The 19,308-nt window shown below is 43.7% G+C and overlaps 1 protein-coding gene across 4 annotated transcripts in view; it reads left to right on the top strand.

The window, feature by feature from the left end:
- LOC117357363 (EF-hand calcium-binding domain-containing protein 14-like) overlaps positions 1-19,308 on the top strand; it is a 298,105-nt gene that overhangs the window by 252,359 nt on the left and 26,438 nt on the right. For all 4 annotated transcript variants that reach the window (XM_033937827.1, XM_033937816.1, XM_033937836.1 and 1 more), the window contains 2 exons: positions 10,353-10,460; positions 14,699-14,875. In XM_033937827.1, coding sequence (XP_033793718.1) covers positions 10,353-10,460; positions 14,699-14,875 — 285 coding nt within the window. The remainder of the gene's footprint in view (positions 1-10,352; positions 10,461-14,698; positions 14,876-19,308) is intronic.

Genomic DNA, 19,308 nt, shown 5'->3' with positions numbered 1-19,308 from the left:
AAAGATATTATAATGCCTCTGTATCGCTCCATGGTGCGACCTCACCTGGAGTATTGTGTTCAATTCTGATCTCCTTATCTCAAGAAAGATATAGCAGCATTAGAAAAGGTTCAAAGAAGAGCGACCATGATGATAATGGGGATGGAACTCCTCTTGTATGAGGAAAGACTAAAAGGGTTAGGGTTTTTCAGCTTGGAAAAGAGAAGGCTGAAGGGAGATATGATTGAAGTCTACAAAATCCTGAGTGGAGTATAACGGGTACAAGTTGAGCATGGGACGCGCACTCATAAAGCTCAAGGTGTAAAAAATGCAAAATGGCGCTAACGTAAAGTAACCAAAGTAATTTTATTGTTTTTAATTTTTCCAATCATGACACCAAAAGAATAAAGCATAATTGCATTAGCAGTTACGTTAGCGGGAGATCGTTATAGTTGCCAAAATGCTGGCCTTCTGATAACGAACTCAGTTCAATATTTCGAAACACTCTCATTATATACCTTTGGCTCAGTGTGACATCATCAGCTTGACAGCCAATAAAAATCAACAAAAGTGGTGTTTAAAGTTAGACAAAGAAAAAAGTTTCAGAAATTACTTTTGTTTGTTTACATTCATTTCTGAATATACATTTACATTTTATAACATATCCAATTAAGAGGAATCTGCAAACGTGTTGAAATGTTCTCAGCTTGCCTGTCATTCTTAAAGGAAAAGAGGGCTCTCTGATCTGACAGTTTCACACAGAAGCCTTCCTAGAAGAGAAGGAGGGGCTGGTTTTCCCCCTCTCCCTGCTAAAGACTGTTACAGAATCAGAATCAGATCTCTGATTCGAACTTAACCATTTCATTTTAAATACTACAAATTCATTCATACCACACATTCAGCACTTGCTTGGGCCCAAGCATTCCATACATTCATAACTTGGTTCACTTATATTTAATTCATATTTAATGCATGTTATATCTTAGTTTGGGATACTTAATCGTAGCCAGCCTAAGGCACATCTGGTATCAATTAACACCACGATGCTAGGAAGCCTAAACAAAGACTTGGAAAAAAATGAACACAAAATAGATTCCAAAGACAGCAGATATAGCAAAACAGAGAACAAAATGGAGTCCATGTGATTTCCTTCATGATCTAGCCTAATAGCAAAGTACATAAAAAGAATATTATTATACCATCCCTCAATATTAATCTGTAGTGTGTTTTTCTGGCTTTGACTGCATCCATATTCAGATTTTTATTCACCCGTTTTTCATACGCTTCTATTGGGCGTGGCCTTAACTGACACATATGTTTGTATCTAACTAGTGTTACCCAGAATCATACGAAAACCAGGCACTTTTGTAGAAAAACTCTACAAAAATACTGCACCCATCATGTTCTGATATCCATTCCATTACGGTCCCATAAACATCACCCCCTACTGGCCACGAGCCACTACTGCTCAATGTAGATTGATTTTTCACTCAGTCAAAAATTACAAAGACTACGGGCACTCAATGAAGTTACAGGGAAATACTTTTAAAACCAATAGAAGGAAATATTTTTCACTTAGAGAATAGTTAAACTCTGGAACGCATTGCCAGAGGTTGTGATAAGAATGGATAGCTTAGCTAGTTTTAAGGAAGGTTTGGACAAATTCCTGGAGGAAAAGTCCATAATCTGTTATTAAGACATGGGGGAAGCCTCTGCTTGCCCTGGATTGGTAGTATGGAATGTTGCTACTCTTTGGGTTTTAGCCAGATACTAGTGATCTGGATTGGCCACCGTGAGAACGGGCTACTGGACTTGATGGGCCATTGGTCTGACCCAGTAAGGCTATTCTTATGTTCTAAGTAACCATTATCTCTTCCTCTTTCTAAGAGATCCCATGTGCCTATCCCAGGCTTTCTTGAAATCAGACACAGTCTTTGTCTCCACCACCTCTTCTGGGAGACTATTCCACGCATCCACCACCCTTTCTATAAAAAAGTATTTCCTCAGATTACTCCGGAGTCTATCACCTCTTAACTTCATCATATGCCCTCTCATTCCAGAGCTTCCTTTCAAATGAAAGAGACTTAGTAGATGCCTTAACAACTATTCTGTTTTATGTTCCACCAAAAAAATGGAACTTAGCGAAGGAGGATTTCTTGAAATTCTTATTAACTAACTCGATTCTAGGCCCATATAATTTATTGTATGGGGATATCAACATTCATCTAGAACGAGCAGACCAACAAGAAATCACAAATTCCAGTCTTTCATTTCTTCATTAGGTTATTTTAAGCCCTTTCCAGTTAAAACTCATCAAAGAAGTCACCAACTAGATTTAATTACATTCTCTTCCAGAGAACTGATCAATTCTAAAATTCGTTGGAAACAAGAATACTGGGCAGACTCTCTATGGTCTGATCATAGACTATGTAATTTTGAAATTGACTGGCAACTAAATTTAACTAAATCGGTAAATAAAAAACAATAATACAAGATAGTTTCAAAACAAAATGAAGAAACCGAACAATTTATGGATTTTTGGATTAATAACAGTACTCAAATTTTAAATGAGATGGCTCCCATTAAAATTTGTAAAAAAAGACTTAGAAATTTAGAGGGTTGGTTTGATATAGAGTTATTAATGGTAAAGAGGGATTTAAGAAAACTGGAAAGACAATGGTTAAAATCAGGAACCCAAGAGATAGAGATGCCTGGAGAAAAAACTTAAAAACTATAAAAATTTGTCTAAGGAGAAATGAAAAAATGTCTTTGCCCAAAAATTGGTAATGTATCTAAACTAAACTAAACTAAACCTTAGGTTTATATACCGCACCATCTCCACAAGCGTAGAGCTCGGCACGGTTTACAGGGTTAGGTTGAAAAGGAGCTACAATGAAGGGTTATAGGAAAGGAGCTAGGAAGATAAAGAGGGACAGGGAACCCAAAAGCGGGAAGTGTTAGATTTTTGAAAAGAGCCAAGTTTTCAGGTGTTTGTGGAAGGATTGGAGGGAATTTGAAACTCTGAGCGGGGATTACTAGTATCAGCCTTTTTAAACTAGTTAATGATTATATGACATAGAGACACTCACTGACACTCTTGAAGAATCTACTTTATCTGCAAATTGTTTGGCAGATTTCTTCAACTCTAAAATACAAAAATTAAGATCTTCTTTAACCGTTCCTGCTAAGCCTCATTGGTGTTATCCTATTCTGCAGGATTTTGATGCTCCCAGAGCTGACCTGAATTGGAACAACTTCACAGCTATTGACTGGCAAACATTTAGTAAATTATACAATAAGTATGTTAAATCTTACTGTAAACTTGACACCTGTCCTCCAAATGTTATGAAGACAGCCCCGGTTAATTTTAAGGCTAAACTGCTGACTTGGGTCAATTTTTTACTATCCTTAGGAAAATTTCCAGTGGAACAAGGCCATATTATGATCACACCAATTTAAAGAAATGCTAAAGAACCATCTAACATTGCATCTAATTTTAGACCTATTGCTAGAATCCCCTTGACCACTAAATTATTGGAGGGGGTGGTAAATACTTGGAAAAATATAACATTCTGCATGACAACCAATCAGGCTTTCGGTCAGGTTACAGTACCGAAACAGTCATAGCTTCGCTGTTTGATTATCTGCACTTACTTTTTAGTCAAAGTTCAAGTGCTTTGATTCTGCAACTTGATCTGAGTAGTGCATTCAATAAGAACATAAGAATTGTCACTGCTGGGTCAGACCAATGGTCCATCCTGCCCAGCAGTCCGCTCACACAGCGGCCCCAAGGTCAAGTTCTCCAAATGAGTCCAGTCTCACCAGTTTAGCATGAACTTGTCCAACTTTGTCTTGAAACCCTGGAGGGTGTTTTCCCCTATAACAGACTCCAGAAGAGCGTTCCAGTTTTCTACCCCTCTCTGGGTGAAGAAGAATTTCCTTACGTTTATATGGAATCAATCCCCTTTCAACTTCAGAGAGTGTCCTCTCGCTCTCCCTACCTTGCAGAGGGTGAACAGTTTGTATTCCCTTCAGTATTTTGAATATTTCAATCATGTCCCCTCTCAATCTCCTCTTTTCAAGGGAGAAGAGGCTCAGTTTCTCTAACCTCTCGCTGTAGGCAACTTCTTCAGCTCCTTAACCATTTTAGTCGCCCTTCTCTAGACCCTTTTGAGTAGTACTATATCCTTCTTCATGTACGGCGACCAGTGCTGGACGCAGTACTCCAGGTGAGGGTGCACCATGGCCCGGTACAGTGGCATGATAACCTTCTCGGATCTGTTCGTGATCCCCTTCTTGATCATTCCTAGCATTCTGTTCACCCTTTTCACCACATTAACACATTGTGCAGATGGCTTCATGGACTTCTTCACTGAAAGGGTGATTGATCGATGGAATGGTCTTCCACGCCAGGTGGTCGAGGCCAGTAGCATACTCGACTTCAAGAGATGATGGGACAAACAGGTGGGGTTGCTACAGTGTTATGCTTAAAAAGATGGATTCTCAAGGGAGGGTGGGTTCTTGAGTGGGCAGACTTGGTGGGCCGCCGGCCGTTTTCTGCCGTCATACTCTATGTTTCTCTCCAAGTACCACCCCGAACATCCTGTATTCGTGCATGAGATTTGTGTTCCCGACATGCATCACTTTGCACTTATTCACACTGATCATTTTATTCTTCTGGATTGCTTGTAATCCATTGGAATCTCGGATAATGTCCTGAATTGGGTGGGTTCCTGGGGAAAAGATCCTATCAGGTGTTTAAGGATGACATTTACTCCTACAGTTGGGACAATTCCTGTGGAGTTTATCAGGGCTCCCCTTTGTCCCCCACCCTCTTCAACATCTATCGTTTCCCTGGGTAATTTTTTGCAGAACCTAAAGCTCAAATTTTACATTTACATGGATGACATTACTATTTTCATTCCGCTAATCTGTTTGTCATCTGAGTTCATAAATTCTCTATCAATCTGTGTGCAATTTTGGAAGCCACATTACCGCAAGGATGTGCTGAGACTGGAATCGGTCCAGAGAATGGCCACCAGGATGGTCTCGGGACTCAAGGAGCTCCCATACGAGGAGCGGTTGGGGAAGTTGCAGCTCTACTCACTCGAGGAACGTAGAGAGAGGGGAGATATGATCGAGACATTCAAGTACCTCACAGGTCGCATCGAGGTGGAAGAGGATATCTTCTTTTTCAAGGGTCCCGCGGCAACAAGGGGGCATCAGTGGAAAATTAGGGGCGGGAAACTGCACGGTGACACTAGGAAGTTCTTCTTCACCGAAAGGGTGGTTGATCGCTGGAATAGTCTTCCACTTCAGGTTATTGAGGCCAGAAGCGTGCCAGATTTTAAGGCCAAATGGGACAAACATGTGGGATCTATCCGCAAAGATAGATAGGGAGGGTCACTGGAGTGAGCAGACTTGATGGGCCGTGGCCCTTATCTGCCATCTATTTCTATGTTTCTATGTTAATCATTTTAAATCAGGTCGAACTTTGGATGTCTGCCTTCAAATTAAAATCAAATACAGAAAAGACTAAATTTTTCCTAGCAGCTCCTAATGATAAAATCAAGGAAACTAAGATACATATGAATGGGATGAATTATAATATTGAACAATCCTTAAAAATATTAGGAGTAACCCTGGATAAACATCTCACATTGGAAAAACATTCTGATTTAGTATTTAAGAAAAGTATCTCGGTGCTCTGGAAACTCCTCACCATTAAGAAGTACTTTGACGAAGCTATCTTCCGTCTGTTAGTTCAATCTTCCATCCTGAATATTCTCAATTATTGTAACATCATATATCTAGGCGCTTTCAAGAAAATCCTCAGAAAATTAAGGATGGTTCAGAATACAGCTGTCCGCCTTATTTTCGACCTAAAAAAATGGGAACACGTTACTCCCCTTTTATCAAAAGCTCCATTGGCTGCCATTGGAATCCAGAGTTTTGTTTAAATTCTCATGCATTTGCTACAAAACAGTATTTGGCATGCTACCGGGTTATCTTATTCCTCATTTTACATTGAATTACACTAATAAGAGCCCTCGAAGTATACACTTGTTTGCCTAGCCCTCAATAAAATTATATCATTACAAATGGTTCTTTGAAATAACCTTTTCTTTTCAGGTGGCCAAATTGAATTTATGGCTTGCCAATATTGTGTTAGAAGCCTCTTATCTAGATTTTAGAAAACAGATAAAAACTCAATTATTTAATAGATTGGGTTCTTAACGCTTTTTATTATTTTAACATTTTCTATTCCATTTTTAAATTGCCTGTATCTTTTTAATTTGTATGTATTTCTCCCTATTGTACGCATATAACTCGTCGAATTTTAAATGAAATGCACTGTTTATACTATCCTTAATTGTTGTGAACCGCCTAGAACTTTCGGGTATGGCGGTATATAAAAATAAATTATTATTATAAGCCACATCTAAAATGTCTCTATCGTGTCTCCCCTCTCTCGCCTTTCCTCCAAATTATATAGATTGAGATCTTTACGTCTGTCTCCATACATCTTATAATGAACACCATGCACCATTTTAGTAGCTTTCCCCTGGACTGACTCCATCCTTTTTATATCTTTTGGAAGGTGTGGCTACCAGAATTGTACCAAATATTCCAGGGTTTCTCAACTTCTTCAAGCCAAGTACCCCCTAAGCCTAACAAATGCCAACTGAGTACCCCCGCCCAAGTTCTGCCCTAGACCAGCCCAAGCTCCACCCCAGACCTGCCCAAGCTCTACCCCAGACCCGCCCAAGCTCTATCCCAGACCCCACCCCCATAATAATAGTACTAATTGTAACTCAATTTCTTCCATCCATTTTTCATATGCACACAATATAATCTTCTTAATACATAATGGTAATCACAAAATTAAAAAAAACACAAAGCACACTGTACGCACAGACGCCTGAGAGAAAGTTCCAGGCGAGCTAGGTGAAGAATGACGGGCCCGGAATCTTCTCTCCGACATCAGAATTGATATCGAAGGGAAGGCTTGGGGGCCGGCTGCATGCAACATGTGAGTTGCTACATGCATCATGGCCCGGCCCTGTGCGGAGTTGCTACTGGGGGGGGGGATGGAGCATATCGGCATCAGGGGTGGGCGGTGGAGCAGCTTGCGGGCCTGGTCTTTCCTCATGTTATTCACACCATCCGGAGTGTCTACTCTATTGCAGATTTTCGTATCATCCGCAACGAGGCAAATCTTCACTGACCGCCCTGCAGCAATATCGCTTATAAAAATGTTAAAAAAAACAGACCCAAGAACAGAACCTTGAGGCACACCGCTTTCCTCAGAGTAATCTCCATTGATCACTTTCAAGGTTTCAAGGTTTATTAAAAGTTTGTTATACCGTTTAATCTAAAATTCAAAGCGGTATACAATAAAATTCATTATCAGCAAACAATGATATAAAAACAATTAATTATAAACATAGTATATCATTACAGGGGATTTGTCCGTAAAAACATATCCTCTGTCGCCTTCCACTCAACCAGTTCTTGACCCAGCCCGTCACTTTGGGACCCATCTTGAGGGCACTCAGTTTATATATTAGACGTCTGTGTGGAACACTGTCAAAGGCTTTGCATTCTCTGGTTTTTCCTTTTGAACCGGAAGCATTAGATATTACAGAGGGGATGCCATTACAAAAGATTTCATAACATAACATCAAGCAGCCACTTGGGATTCAGTCTTTCATCAATTATTTTCTACTTCTACATCTTATTCCCATGAACAGTTTCACTCAGGAAGTCCTAATGCTAGAGATTTTTAAAAGTGCTATATAAGATAAGATTTGCCGCTGCTGGTTCAGACCAGTGGTCCATCGTGCCCAGCAGTCCGCTCACGTGGTGGCCCTTAGGTCAAAGACCAGTGCCCTATTTGAGTCTAGCCTTACTTGCATATGTTCTGATCCAGTAGGAACTTATCCAACCTTGTCTTGAATCCCTGAAGGGCTCTCTTTTGCCTTTGGTTTTCTTTACTTTGTACATCTGCGGAATGTAGAGGCTTTGGCCCTGATCCCTCAGATTCCCCTCATCCAATATCGTGTCTAATTTCCCTTTAAGTAGAGTTTCCATGAGTTTACACACTATTGATGTGAGACTCACTGGTCTGTAATTCGCAGCCTCCGCTCTGCAGGTTGTTGAGCAGGTTGCTGAGCAAGATGAGTTCTATAGGATTGGGCGACACATTGATGAAATGGGTTGAGAACTGGCTTGGAGATAGGCTTCAGAGGGTAGTGGTGAACGGCACCCCCTCCGAAATGATGGAGGTAATCAGTGGAGTGCCGCAGGGCTCGGTCCTGGGCCCGATCCTATTAACATCTTTATAAGAGACTTGGCAGAAGGGCTGTGAGATAAAATAACATTACTCGCTGATGACGCCAAACTAAGCTATGTAGTGGGCAAAAGCACAACAGACATAAATTCAATGTCCGACAACATGATGCACGACCTACTCCTACTGGAGCGCTGGTCTAGGTCCTGGCATCTCAGCTTCAATGCCAAAAAATGCAAAGTCATGCACCTGGGCAGCCAAAATCCATGCAAGACTTACACCCTTAATGGCGAGATCCTAACAAGAACTGAAGCAGAACGAGACTTAGGGGTGATCATCAGTGAGAACATGAAGACTGCCAATCAAGTGGAGCAAGCTTCATCCAAGGCAAGGCAAATCATAGGTTGCATACGCAGGAGTTTCGTCAGCCGTAAGCCTGAAGTCATTATGCCATTGTATAGATCCATGGTGAGGCCCCACCTGGAATACTGTGTGCAATTCTGGAGGCCGCATTACCGTAAGGATGTGCTGAGACTGGAGTCGGTCCAGAGAATGGCCACCCGGATGGTCTCGGGACTCAAGGATCTCCCGTACGAGGAACGGCTGGATAAGTTGCAGCTGTACTCACTCGAGGAACGCAGAGAGAGGGGTGACATGATCGAGACATTCAAGTATCTCACGGGCCGCATCGAGGTGGAAGAAGATATCTTCTTTTTCAAGGGTCCCGCGGCAACAAGGGGGCATCCGTGGAAAATCAGGGGCGGGAAACTGCACGAGGACACCAGGAAATTCTTTTTCACTGAAAGGGTGGTTGATCGCTGGAATAGTCTTCCACTTCAGGTTATTGAGGCCAGCAGCGTGCCTGATTTTAAGGCCAAATGGGATAGACACGGAGCTATTCACAGAGAAAGGTAGGGGAGGGTCATTGGGGTGGGCAGACTAGATGGGCCGTGGCCCTTATCTGCCGTCTATTTCTATGTTTCTATGTTTCCAGAGGTTGTGATAGGCCAGAGCACGCTACAGGAGTTCAAGGAAGGTTTAGATAGGTTCCTAAAGGATAAGGGGATTGAGGGGTACAGATAGAAGTAGAGGTAGGTTATAGGAATAGTCAGGAACCACTTCACAGGTCATAGGCCTGATGGGCCACCACAGGAGCAGAACGCTGGGCGCAATGGACCTCTGGTCTGACCCAGTGGAGGCAACTTCTTATGTTCTTATGTTCTTAACTTTTCTTACCAATGGAGTCCCCTTAAATCCCCCCCCCCCTCCAAACTGTCCTCAGATCACTGTTCTTCCAAAGCTGTGCTTAAGTTGCTGTATTGTCATTTGTTCTGTCCAATGCAATCCACTGTGAATGTTTGCTTGTAACCCGTTCTGAGTTACTGGGAGGACGGAATAGAAATAAAATGAAATAAATATAGGTGAGCCCCTGTCTCTGTATGGGTATCTTGACTTGCATTCAATTTTTTAACCTTTCCCCCCAAAGGAGCTCAGAACAAGTTGCAAATCAGGTACTCAAGCATTTTCCCTCTCTGTCCCAGGGGACTTCACAGTCTATCAAATGTATCTGGGGCAGAGGAGGGTTTGAACCCACAACCTCAGGGTACTAAAATTATAGCTCTAACCCAGTGGTTCCCAAACCCTGTCCTGGGGGACCCCCAGCCAGTCGGGTTTTCAAGATAATGGAAGCGACAGGTATGCAAATCTCTCTCATGCATATTCATTAGGGATATCTTGAAAACCCGACTGACTGGGGGTCCCCCAGGACAGGGTTTGGGAACCACTGCTCTAACCACTACACCACACTCTCCTGACTCACACAAAGACTGGTGGTGTGTACCTGAGATTTGAACCTTGTTCCCACATATTGTTATAACAGTCTCTCTCTTGAACTCAGATTGCATCTGAGAACATCTTTAGCTTCAAAATACCTATGTCCAGTGCAGCCCTCAGTCTCCTAGCATTTTACATCTGGTACCCATACTATATAAATCAAGAGTTGTTTCTGGGAAAGTTTCTGGTCTTTTTAATCCTTACTTCTGGCTCAGAATTATAATCTTATTCTCTCTCCTATGTTAAGGATCAAGAACTGTCTGGTCCCTCACTACCCAACAGAGACCCGCAGAGCAGCAAAGGACAACAGGAAGAGAAGGTCAAATTAACATTCCCTCCATCAAGAGTCACCAAGGTATTGCACAGTTACTGAGGAGACAGCTAGTAAAGAGGCAAAAGAATGAACATCATCCAGGGAAGGACACTAGAGGGGCACAGTTGTGACCGAAGGGATGTCGCTCATAGACAGAAAAACAATTGAGAAGGGAGAGGAAAGTAGGCCTGCCAGTGGGAGTTTGCACCTTTACGAGTACATGTCCCTCTCACCTACACAAAAGCCCCACTCAGTGAGCAGGATCAGACGTGGTAATTGCTGCATGCTGCTTTTGATCAGATGAGATCAAAGACAAGACGTGGAAGCAACAAAGTTTGAATCTGCTTACTCCCCTTCCCCCATGGCTCCTTTCTTGAATGAAAGCAAGGGATGGGGCCTGAGGTGGAGAGAAATTAAAGAGAGTCAAAGTAGGGACAGGGCAGGGACATGCAATGAAGAGTTATCACTTGGAAATTTATTCACCCTGGTCAGCTGTGTAAAAATGACTAGAGGACACCAAGGTAGAAGAGAGAGGAAGTGCAATGACATGAGGACAGGAAGCAGGTGTCAACATGTAAATAACCAGAATACTGGCATATTCCAGTGCAATCTGTATATTTGTCAGACCAGTGGTCCATCGTGCCCGGCAGTCCGCTCACGCGGCGGCCCTTAGGTCAAAGACTTAAGAGCGATAAATCCCCGGGACCGGATGGCATCCATCCAAGAGTCATCAAGGAACTGAAAGGGACCAAAGCTGAGCTACTTCAACTAATAGCCAATCTGTCGATCAAAACGGGAAAGATTCCGGAGGACTGGAAGGTGGCGAATGTTACGCCGATCTTCAAAAAAGGTTCGAGGGGAGATCCGGGAAACTACAGACTGGTGAGTCTGACCTCGGTACCCAGAAAGACGGTAGATAAAGGACCGCATCATTGATCACCTTGACGAACACGGTCTGATCAGGACCAGCCAGCACGGTTTCAGCAAGGGCAGATCTTATTTGATGAACTTGCTGCACTTCTTCAAGGGAGTAAACAGGCAGATAGATAAGGGTGACCCAGTCGACATTGTATATCTGGACTTTCAGAAGGCGTTCAACAAGGTTCCACATGAACGACTACTTCGGAAAATTGCGAGCCATGGAATCGAGGGAGAAATACTCACGTGGATTAAAAACTGGCTGGAACATAGGAAACAGAGAGTGGGGGTGAATGGGCAATACTCAGACTGGAAGAGCGTCACCAGTGGGGTGCCGCAGGGCTCAGTGCTTGGACCCATACTCTACAACATCTTTATAAATGATCTGGATATAGGTACGACGAGCGAGGTGATAAAATTTGCGGATGACACAAAGTTATTCAGAGTAGTGAAGACATAGGGGGATTGCAAAGATCTGCAACACAACATAACCAGCCTCGAGGAATGGGTATCGATATGGCAGATGAGATTCAACGTGGATAAAACTAAAGTAATGCATGTTGGTAAGAAAAATCTCAGGCAAGAGTACAGGATGTCCGGGGCGGTACTTGGAGAGACCTCCCAGAAAGGGACTTGGGAGTTCTGATCGACAAGTTGATGAAGCCGTCCACACAATGTGCGGCGGCGGTGAAAAGGGCGAACAGAATGCTAGGAATGATTAAGAAGGGGATCACGAACAGGTCGGAGAAGGTTATCATGCCGCTGTACTGGGCCATGGTGTGCCCTCACCTGGAGTACTGCATCCAGCACTGGTCGCCGTACATGAAGAAGGACATATTAATATTCGAAAGGGTCCAGAGAAGAGCAACTAAGATGGTTAAGGGGTTGGAGGAGCTGCCGTACGGTGACAGATTAGAGAAACTGGGCCTCTTCTCCCTAGAACAGAGGAGATTGAGAGGGGACATGATCGAAACATTCAAGATACTGAAGGGGATAGACTTAGTAGATAAGGACAGGTTGTTCACCCTCTCCAAGGTAGGGAGAACAAGAGGGCACTCTTTAAAGTTGAAAGAGGATAAATTCCGTACAAAAGTAAGGAAGTTCTTCTTCACCCAGAGAGTGGTGGAAAACTGGAACGCTCACCCGGAGGCTATCGTAGGGGAAAAAAATCTCCAGGGATTCAAGACAAGTTCCTATTTAACAAGGTCGTACGCTAGTAAGGCTAGCCTCAGTTAGGGCACTGGTCTTTGACCAAAAGGGCCGCCGCGTGAGCGGACTGCTGGGAGCGATGGACCACTGGTCTGACCCAACAGCGGCATCTCTTATGTTCAGTGCCCTGAGTCTAGCCTTACCTGCGTACGTTCTGGTTCAGCAGGAACTTGTCTAAATTTGTCTTGAATCCCTGGAGGGTGTTTTCTTCTATAACAGACTCCGGAAGAGCGTTACAGTTTTCTACCACTCTCTGGGTGAAGAAGAACTTCCTTACGTTTGAATCTATCCCCTTTTAACTTTAGAGAGTGCCCTCTCGTTCTCCTTACCTTGGAGAGGGTGAACAACTTGTCTTTATCTACTAAGTCTATTCCCTTCATTATCTTGAATGTTTCGATCATGTCCCCTCTCAGTCTCCTCTTTTCAAGGGAGAAGAGGCCCAGTTTCTCTAATCTCTCACTGTACAGCAACTCCTCCTATCCCTTAACCATTTTAGTTGCTCTTCTCTGGACCCTCTCTGGATAACAGCGATTACAGAATCCCTACCCCCTCTCCGCAATGATCGCGGCTGGAGAGATGCCTAATCTCTCCTGCCACGATCGCGATCCACCCCTCAAACTCCCCAACAATACTGGCAAGAGGAAGCCCAAATCCTCCTGCCAAAGCGCATGCCCCTGAACGAACCGAACCCCGACTATACCAGCAGGAGGGAGTCCAAGCCCTCCTGCTGGAATGCGAACCCACAAATACAGGCAGGAGGGATCCCAGGCCCTCCTGCCCACGGTGCACCCCCCTGTGACCCCCCTGATCAACTCCCCCAAACTCCCAATTGCCCCCCAAACCCCCAAATGGCCCCCCTATCCCTGATACCCCCAACCCCTGACACCCCCCTTAACTTACTTTAAGGTTTGACGGATGGACGGGTCCCAAATCCGGCCAGCTGGACAACCTTAAAGTAAGTTGGGGGTGTCAGAGTTAGGGGGGCCATTCGGAGGTTTGAGGGTGATCGGGGGTTTGTGGGGTCAATCGGGGCGATCACAGAGGGGTGACATGGGCAGGAGGGCCTGGGATTCCTCCTGCCTGTATTTGAGGGGGTGGGAGGTCACCTTCTGGTAGGAGAGCTTGGACTCCCTCATGCCGGTATTGTCTGGGGGTTTCAGACCTGCACCTCGGCAGGAAGGCTTAGGCTCCTTCCTGCCGGTATTTTCAGGGTTCGGGTCTGCGCCTCCCTCCTCCCTCAGGGTGTTTGGAGGTAGATTGCAATCGCAGCAAGAAAGATTAGACATCTCTCCTGCCGCGATCATTACGGTGGGGGTGTGGGCAGGTTGCCGGGGCTGCTGAGCTGATCGCAGCAGCCACGATCAGCTCAGCAGCCGCTATTCGAAACTTATACCTGTTTTGACTTGGTCTAAGTCAAAACGTATAAGTTCCGACTGGGCAATCTCGTTAAAGTTTTGGTTATACTTGTTGCATGACTAAGGCTAGGTCGGCCCACCTCCCGCCCTTTCCCCTCCTCTAAAAACACCTCTTTTCGCAATAGGCGTTCAGAGGCAGGTTAAAGGCCTAAGCTGGTTTAAGATACATCTAAAACCAGCTTTGATTATCGGTACTTGGACGATCTGTCTCTTTGATAGTCCAAATACCGATTTAGGCTACTTTTTGAATGTTTTTTAAAATTTATTATGAACCCCTTAGCTTATAACAATGATGTTCTATGAGCTCACAATGCAGGTGTTAAGAGCCTTAGCCTATAGGGAAAGTAGAGGTTAATGGATGTTTGGCCTTTATCTGCCATCATGTTTCTATGTCAAAATATTTTCCTTATGGTCATGTAAATTTGCATTAAAAGGCAATGTTATGGATAAACAAGAGAATTTACCTGCATTTATTATGGCCGCAGTAAAAGTTTTGATACTCATAGGAATTCTATGAATGTCAGAGCTTTTACCGCTGCAGCCTGCAATAAAAACCCTATCGCAGCTTGATAAAAGGGGGCCTATATGGAACTCTAAGATACTTATTGATAGAAAACTCTCTAAATCGAGTTTCTGTGTCTGAAGCTGAATTGCTTGATTTTTTTTCTGTCCTTTTTGAAGAAATTAGCTGTTTGTTTTCAAGCAGATTATTTATTTTGCCATTTTTAATCTGAAAAGATTTCCAGGTGTTTTTTTATGGTGCCGACAGTGATGCCGATGGCTTTCTGAAGTACAGCGATATCCAGCAAGTCCTTGAACATAATGCTCCAAAGAAGGAGGAACTTCAGCGCTTTGATGAGAATAATGATCACACGTATTCCTACCTAGAGCTCCTGAAGGCCTTCACGTTTACAGGTAATGACTCTGGGGAACTCCTATCAGGCAGTCTTACCTCCTCTCCCTAGTTTCATGACTTTATCAGAAGCGAGACCTTTCCTCCTCCTACTGTCCTCAGCCCAACATTATGAGTGAGGCCATTTATCTTATTCCTGTCCTTGTAATACTCCCATTAATGAAACCTTCTCTCCTCTTCCAATCCTTATTTCTTCATGACTAAGACCAGCCCTCCTCCTAGTACTACTAAATCTCCTGGGAAAATTAAAGTGTCATGAGATAGGTGGCAAAGTTCAGTTGTGGATTAGGAATTGGTTATCAGATAGTTAAATGGTAATTTTTCTCAATGGAGGACAGTAAACAGTGGAGTGCCGCAGGGGTCTGTACTGGGACTAGTGCTATTTAACTTATTTATAAAAGATCTGGAAATTGAAACGACAAGTGAGGTGATTAAATTTGCAGATGACACTAAACTGTTCAAAGTTGTTACAACGCATCCGGATTGTGAAAAATTGCAGGCAAACCATAGGCAATTGGAAGGCTGGACGTCCAGATGGCAGATGAAATTTAATGTGGACAAATGAAAAGTGACGCACATTGGGAAGAATAACCTGAATCACAGGTACCGGATGCTAGGGTCCATCTTTGGGATTAGTGCCCAAGAAAAGGATCTGGGTACCATCGTAAACAATACGATGAAACTTTCTGCCCAATGTGCGGTGATGGCCAAAAAAGCAAACAGGATGCTAAGAATTATTTAAAAAGTGATGGTTAACAAGACTAAGAATGTTATAATGCCCCTGTATTGCTCCATGGTGCGACCTCATTTGGAATATTGCGTTCAATTCTGGTCTTCTTATCTCAAGAAAGATATAGTGGCGCTAGAACAGATTCAAAGAAGAGCAACCAAGATGATAAAGGGGATGGAACTCCTCTCATATGAGGAAAGACTAAAAAGATTAGGGCTCTTCAGCTTGAAAAAGAGACGCCTGAGGGGTGATATGATTGGGTACAAGTCAATCGATTTTTCACTCTGTCAAAAATTACAAAGACTAGGGGACACTCAATGAAGTTATAGAGAAATACTTTTAAAACCAATAGGAAGAAATTTTTTTCACTTAGAGAATAGTTAAGCTCTGGAACGCATTGCCAGAGGTTGTGGTAAGAGCAGATAGCGTATCTGGTTTTAAGAAAGGTTTGGACAAGTTCCTGGAGGAAAAGTCCATAGTCTGTTACTGAGAAAGACATGGGGGAAGCCATTGCTTGCCCTGAATCGGTAGCATTGAATATTGCTACTCCTTGGATTTTGGCCAGGTATTAGTGCCCTGGATTGGCCACCGTGAGAATGGGCTACTGGGCTTGATAGACCATTGCTCTGACCCAGTAAGGCTAGTCTTATATTTTTATAAATCTACTACCAACCATAATCCTCCTCCATCAAGAGTAAGGTCTTGTATCAAAGCAAGTTACCCTCAGGTATTTCCCAATCCCTGGAAGTTTACCATATACAGTTTACAGAGTAATTTTATGTGCTACCTAAATGCTAGAGCAACTCCAGCGGTATGCAATTCTAACAAATTCAAAAAAATTAGAAGAATATAAGAATTGCCACTGCTAGGTCAGACCAGTAGTCCATCGTGCCCAGCAGTCCACTCACATGGTGGCCCTTAGGTCAAAGAACAGTGCCCTATTTGAGTCTAGCCTTACTTGTGTATGTTCTGTTCCAGTTGGAACTTATCCAACCTTGTCTTGAATCCCTGGAGGGTGTTTTCCCCTATAACAGCCTCCGGAAGAGAGTTCCAGATTTCTACCACTCTCTGGATGAAGAAGAACTTTCTTACATTTGTATGGAGTCTTTTCCCTTCTAACTTTAGCGAGTGACCTCTCATTCTCTTCACCTTGGAGAGGGTGAACAATCTCTCTGCCTCTACTAAGTCAATATCTTGAATGTTTCGATCATGTTCCCTCTCAGTCTTCTCTTTTCAAGGGATAAGAGACCCAGTTTCTCTAGCCTCTCGTTGTACAGCAACACCCTCAGCCCCTGTTCAACATGTCTATATCCTAGTACTACAACTGTTTAATTCACTTTTGTTTTTAACTGTTGCATTTCAATTTTAATTGAACATAAGAACATAAGCTGTGCCTCTGCTTGGTCAGACCTGAGGTCCATCATGCCCAGCAGTCCGCTCACGCGACGGCCCATCAGCTCCAGGACCTGTATACTAGCCCTCTATCTATACCCTTCTATCCCCTTTTCCTTCAGAAAATTGTCCAATCCCTTCTTGAACTCCAATACCGTACCCTGTTGTATCACTCCCTCTGGAAGCGCGTTCCAAGTGTCCACCACCCGTTGGGTGAAGAAGAACTTCCTAGCATTGGTTCTGAATCTGTCTCCTTTTAATTTTTCGGAATGCCCTCTCGTTCTTGTAGTTGTCGAAAGTTTGAAAAATCTGTCTCTCTCCACTTTTTCTATTGCCTTCGTGATCTTATAAGTCTCTATCATATCCCCTCTAAGTCTCCACTTCTCCAGCGAAAAAAGCCCCAGTCTCTCTAATCTTTCAGCGTATGAAAGGTTTTCCATACCTTTTATCAAATGCATCGCTCTCTTCTGAACCCTCTCGAGTATCGCCATATCCTTCTTTAGGTACAACGACCAATACTGGACACAGTACTCCAGATGCGGGCGCACCAACGCCCGATACAACGGCAGGATAACTTCTTTCGTTCTGCTTGTAATGCCCTTCTTGATTATTCCTAGCTTTCTATTTGCTTTCTTAGCAACCACTGTGCATTGTGCCGATGGCTTTATTGTCATGTCCACTATTACCCCCAAGTCCCTTTCTTGGGAACTCTCACTCAATAACAGCCCTCCCAGCAGATGTAGCTGTACATCGGGTTTCTGTTTCCTACGTGTAAGACTTTGCATTTCTCTACATTGAACTTCATCTGCCATCTCGTCGCCCACTCCCCTAGTTTGTTTAGGTCCCTTTCAGTGTTCCCTCTAAGCGGGCGGGTGTTGTGAGCAAACTTTTTTCACCGTGAGCCAAAAATATCGGGCGCCAGCAAGTTATGAGCCAACTCGCCCGATTCTCCTCTCGCCGCCCTGCCATCTGCCGTACGCCTCTTCCGATCGTGCGCTGTGACGAGAAACGTGTGCGCTGCGATGTAATATTTTGTGCGCCAGCGCACGCCAGCGCAGCTTAGCGGGAACACTGGTTCAAATGGTTTTATTTATTTCCCCAAATTTATTTTTGTTATACGCATTGAAAATATTTGATATTGCGTTTAAATCAAAATCTCAATAAACTTGAAACGAGTGCCCGTGAGATTGTGGGAGGGTTAAATACTCAAAACTTAGAAGTTTTTGCTACGCCAGCTTTCTGGTATCTTTACATACAGTGGCGTACCTAGCATATGTAACATCCGGGGCCCATCATTTTTTGGCACCCCCCCCCCCATCTGTAAGAAAAACATGATTTTTAGTAACAAACCACACGTCACACATGAGTACCTAGGAAAAGGCAGCATCTTACATATTGCAGTGAGCAGTACATCAATACACCCATTGTAAAACTAAACAAGCCAGACCAGCACAGATCAATCCTACACCGTCAATCCTAACAGAAAACCATGTCTTTCGAACACACAGAACACAGAAAACACCTTCGCCTAGTAAGGAATATGTAATCACAAACTAACCCCTCCCTCTTTTACAAAACTGTAGTGTGGATTTTAGCTACGGAGATAACAGCTCTGATGCTCATAAAATTCTGAGCATCAGAGCTGCTACCACCAAGGCTGGTGCTAAAAACGCTTCACAGTTTTGTAAAAGGGGGGATAAAATAAAAATACATAGACAAAGGTTAAATTGAACCAGCAAGAAGCTGGACTCTGCATACAATGCTTCACAGAAACAGTGACACATGTCTCCTAAAGCAATAAATAAATATAAATTTTTTTCTACCTTTGTCTTCTGTGGTTTCTCCTTTCCTCATCTTCTTGTAACTCTCTTCCTTCCATTCACTGTCTGCCGTCTCTCTTCCCCTATATGGCATCTTCTCTCCTTCTATGCCCCTTCCAGAAACTGTATGCCTCCCCCTTCCATCTCTCCTTTCACCCCATTGGTCTGGCATCTCTCTCCTCGCCTTCCCTCTCCCACACCTCTCCTCATAGTCTGGTATCTCCCCTTCCCTGATTCTCTGGCATCTCTCTCCTTTCCTTTTCTTCCATCTTTCGCTCCCCCTCCATGCTCTCACATCTCCCCCTTCCTTTTCCCTTAGACTGGCATACCTTCCTCCTACGCTCCAAGCCCTGGCATCTCCTTTAATTCCCTCCCTCATCTTCCTTCTCCCTCCAGCTGGGTACCGCAACACTCTTCCCTGCAGCTCTGCACTTCCCCACAATTGCCATGCTTCGGTTCCTCTTCTTCCTTCCTTCCTCCCCCCCCCCCCCCG

Source organism: Geotrypetes seraphini, chromosome 1 (assembly GCF_902459505.1).
Source record: "Geotrypetes seraphini chromosome 1, aGeoSer1.1, whole genome shotgun sequence".
In the NCBI taxonomy this organism is placed as follows: domain Eukaryota; kingdom Metazoa; phylum Chordata; class Amphibia; order Gymnophiona; family Dermophiidae; genus Geotrypetes; species Geotrypetes seraphini.
The sequence above is the reverse complement of the archived record's forward strand: the minus strand, read 5'-3'. Positions and strand labels throughout refer to the sequence as shown.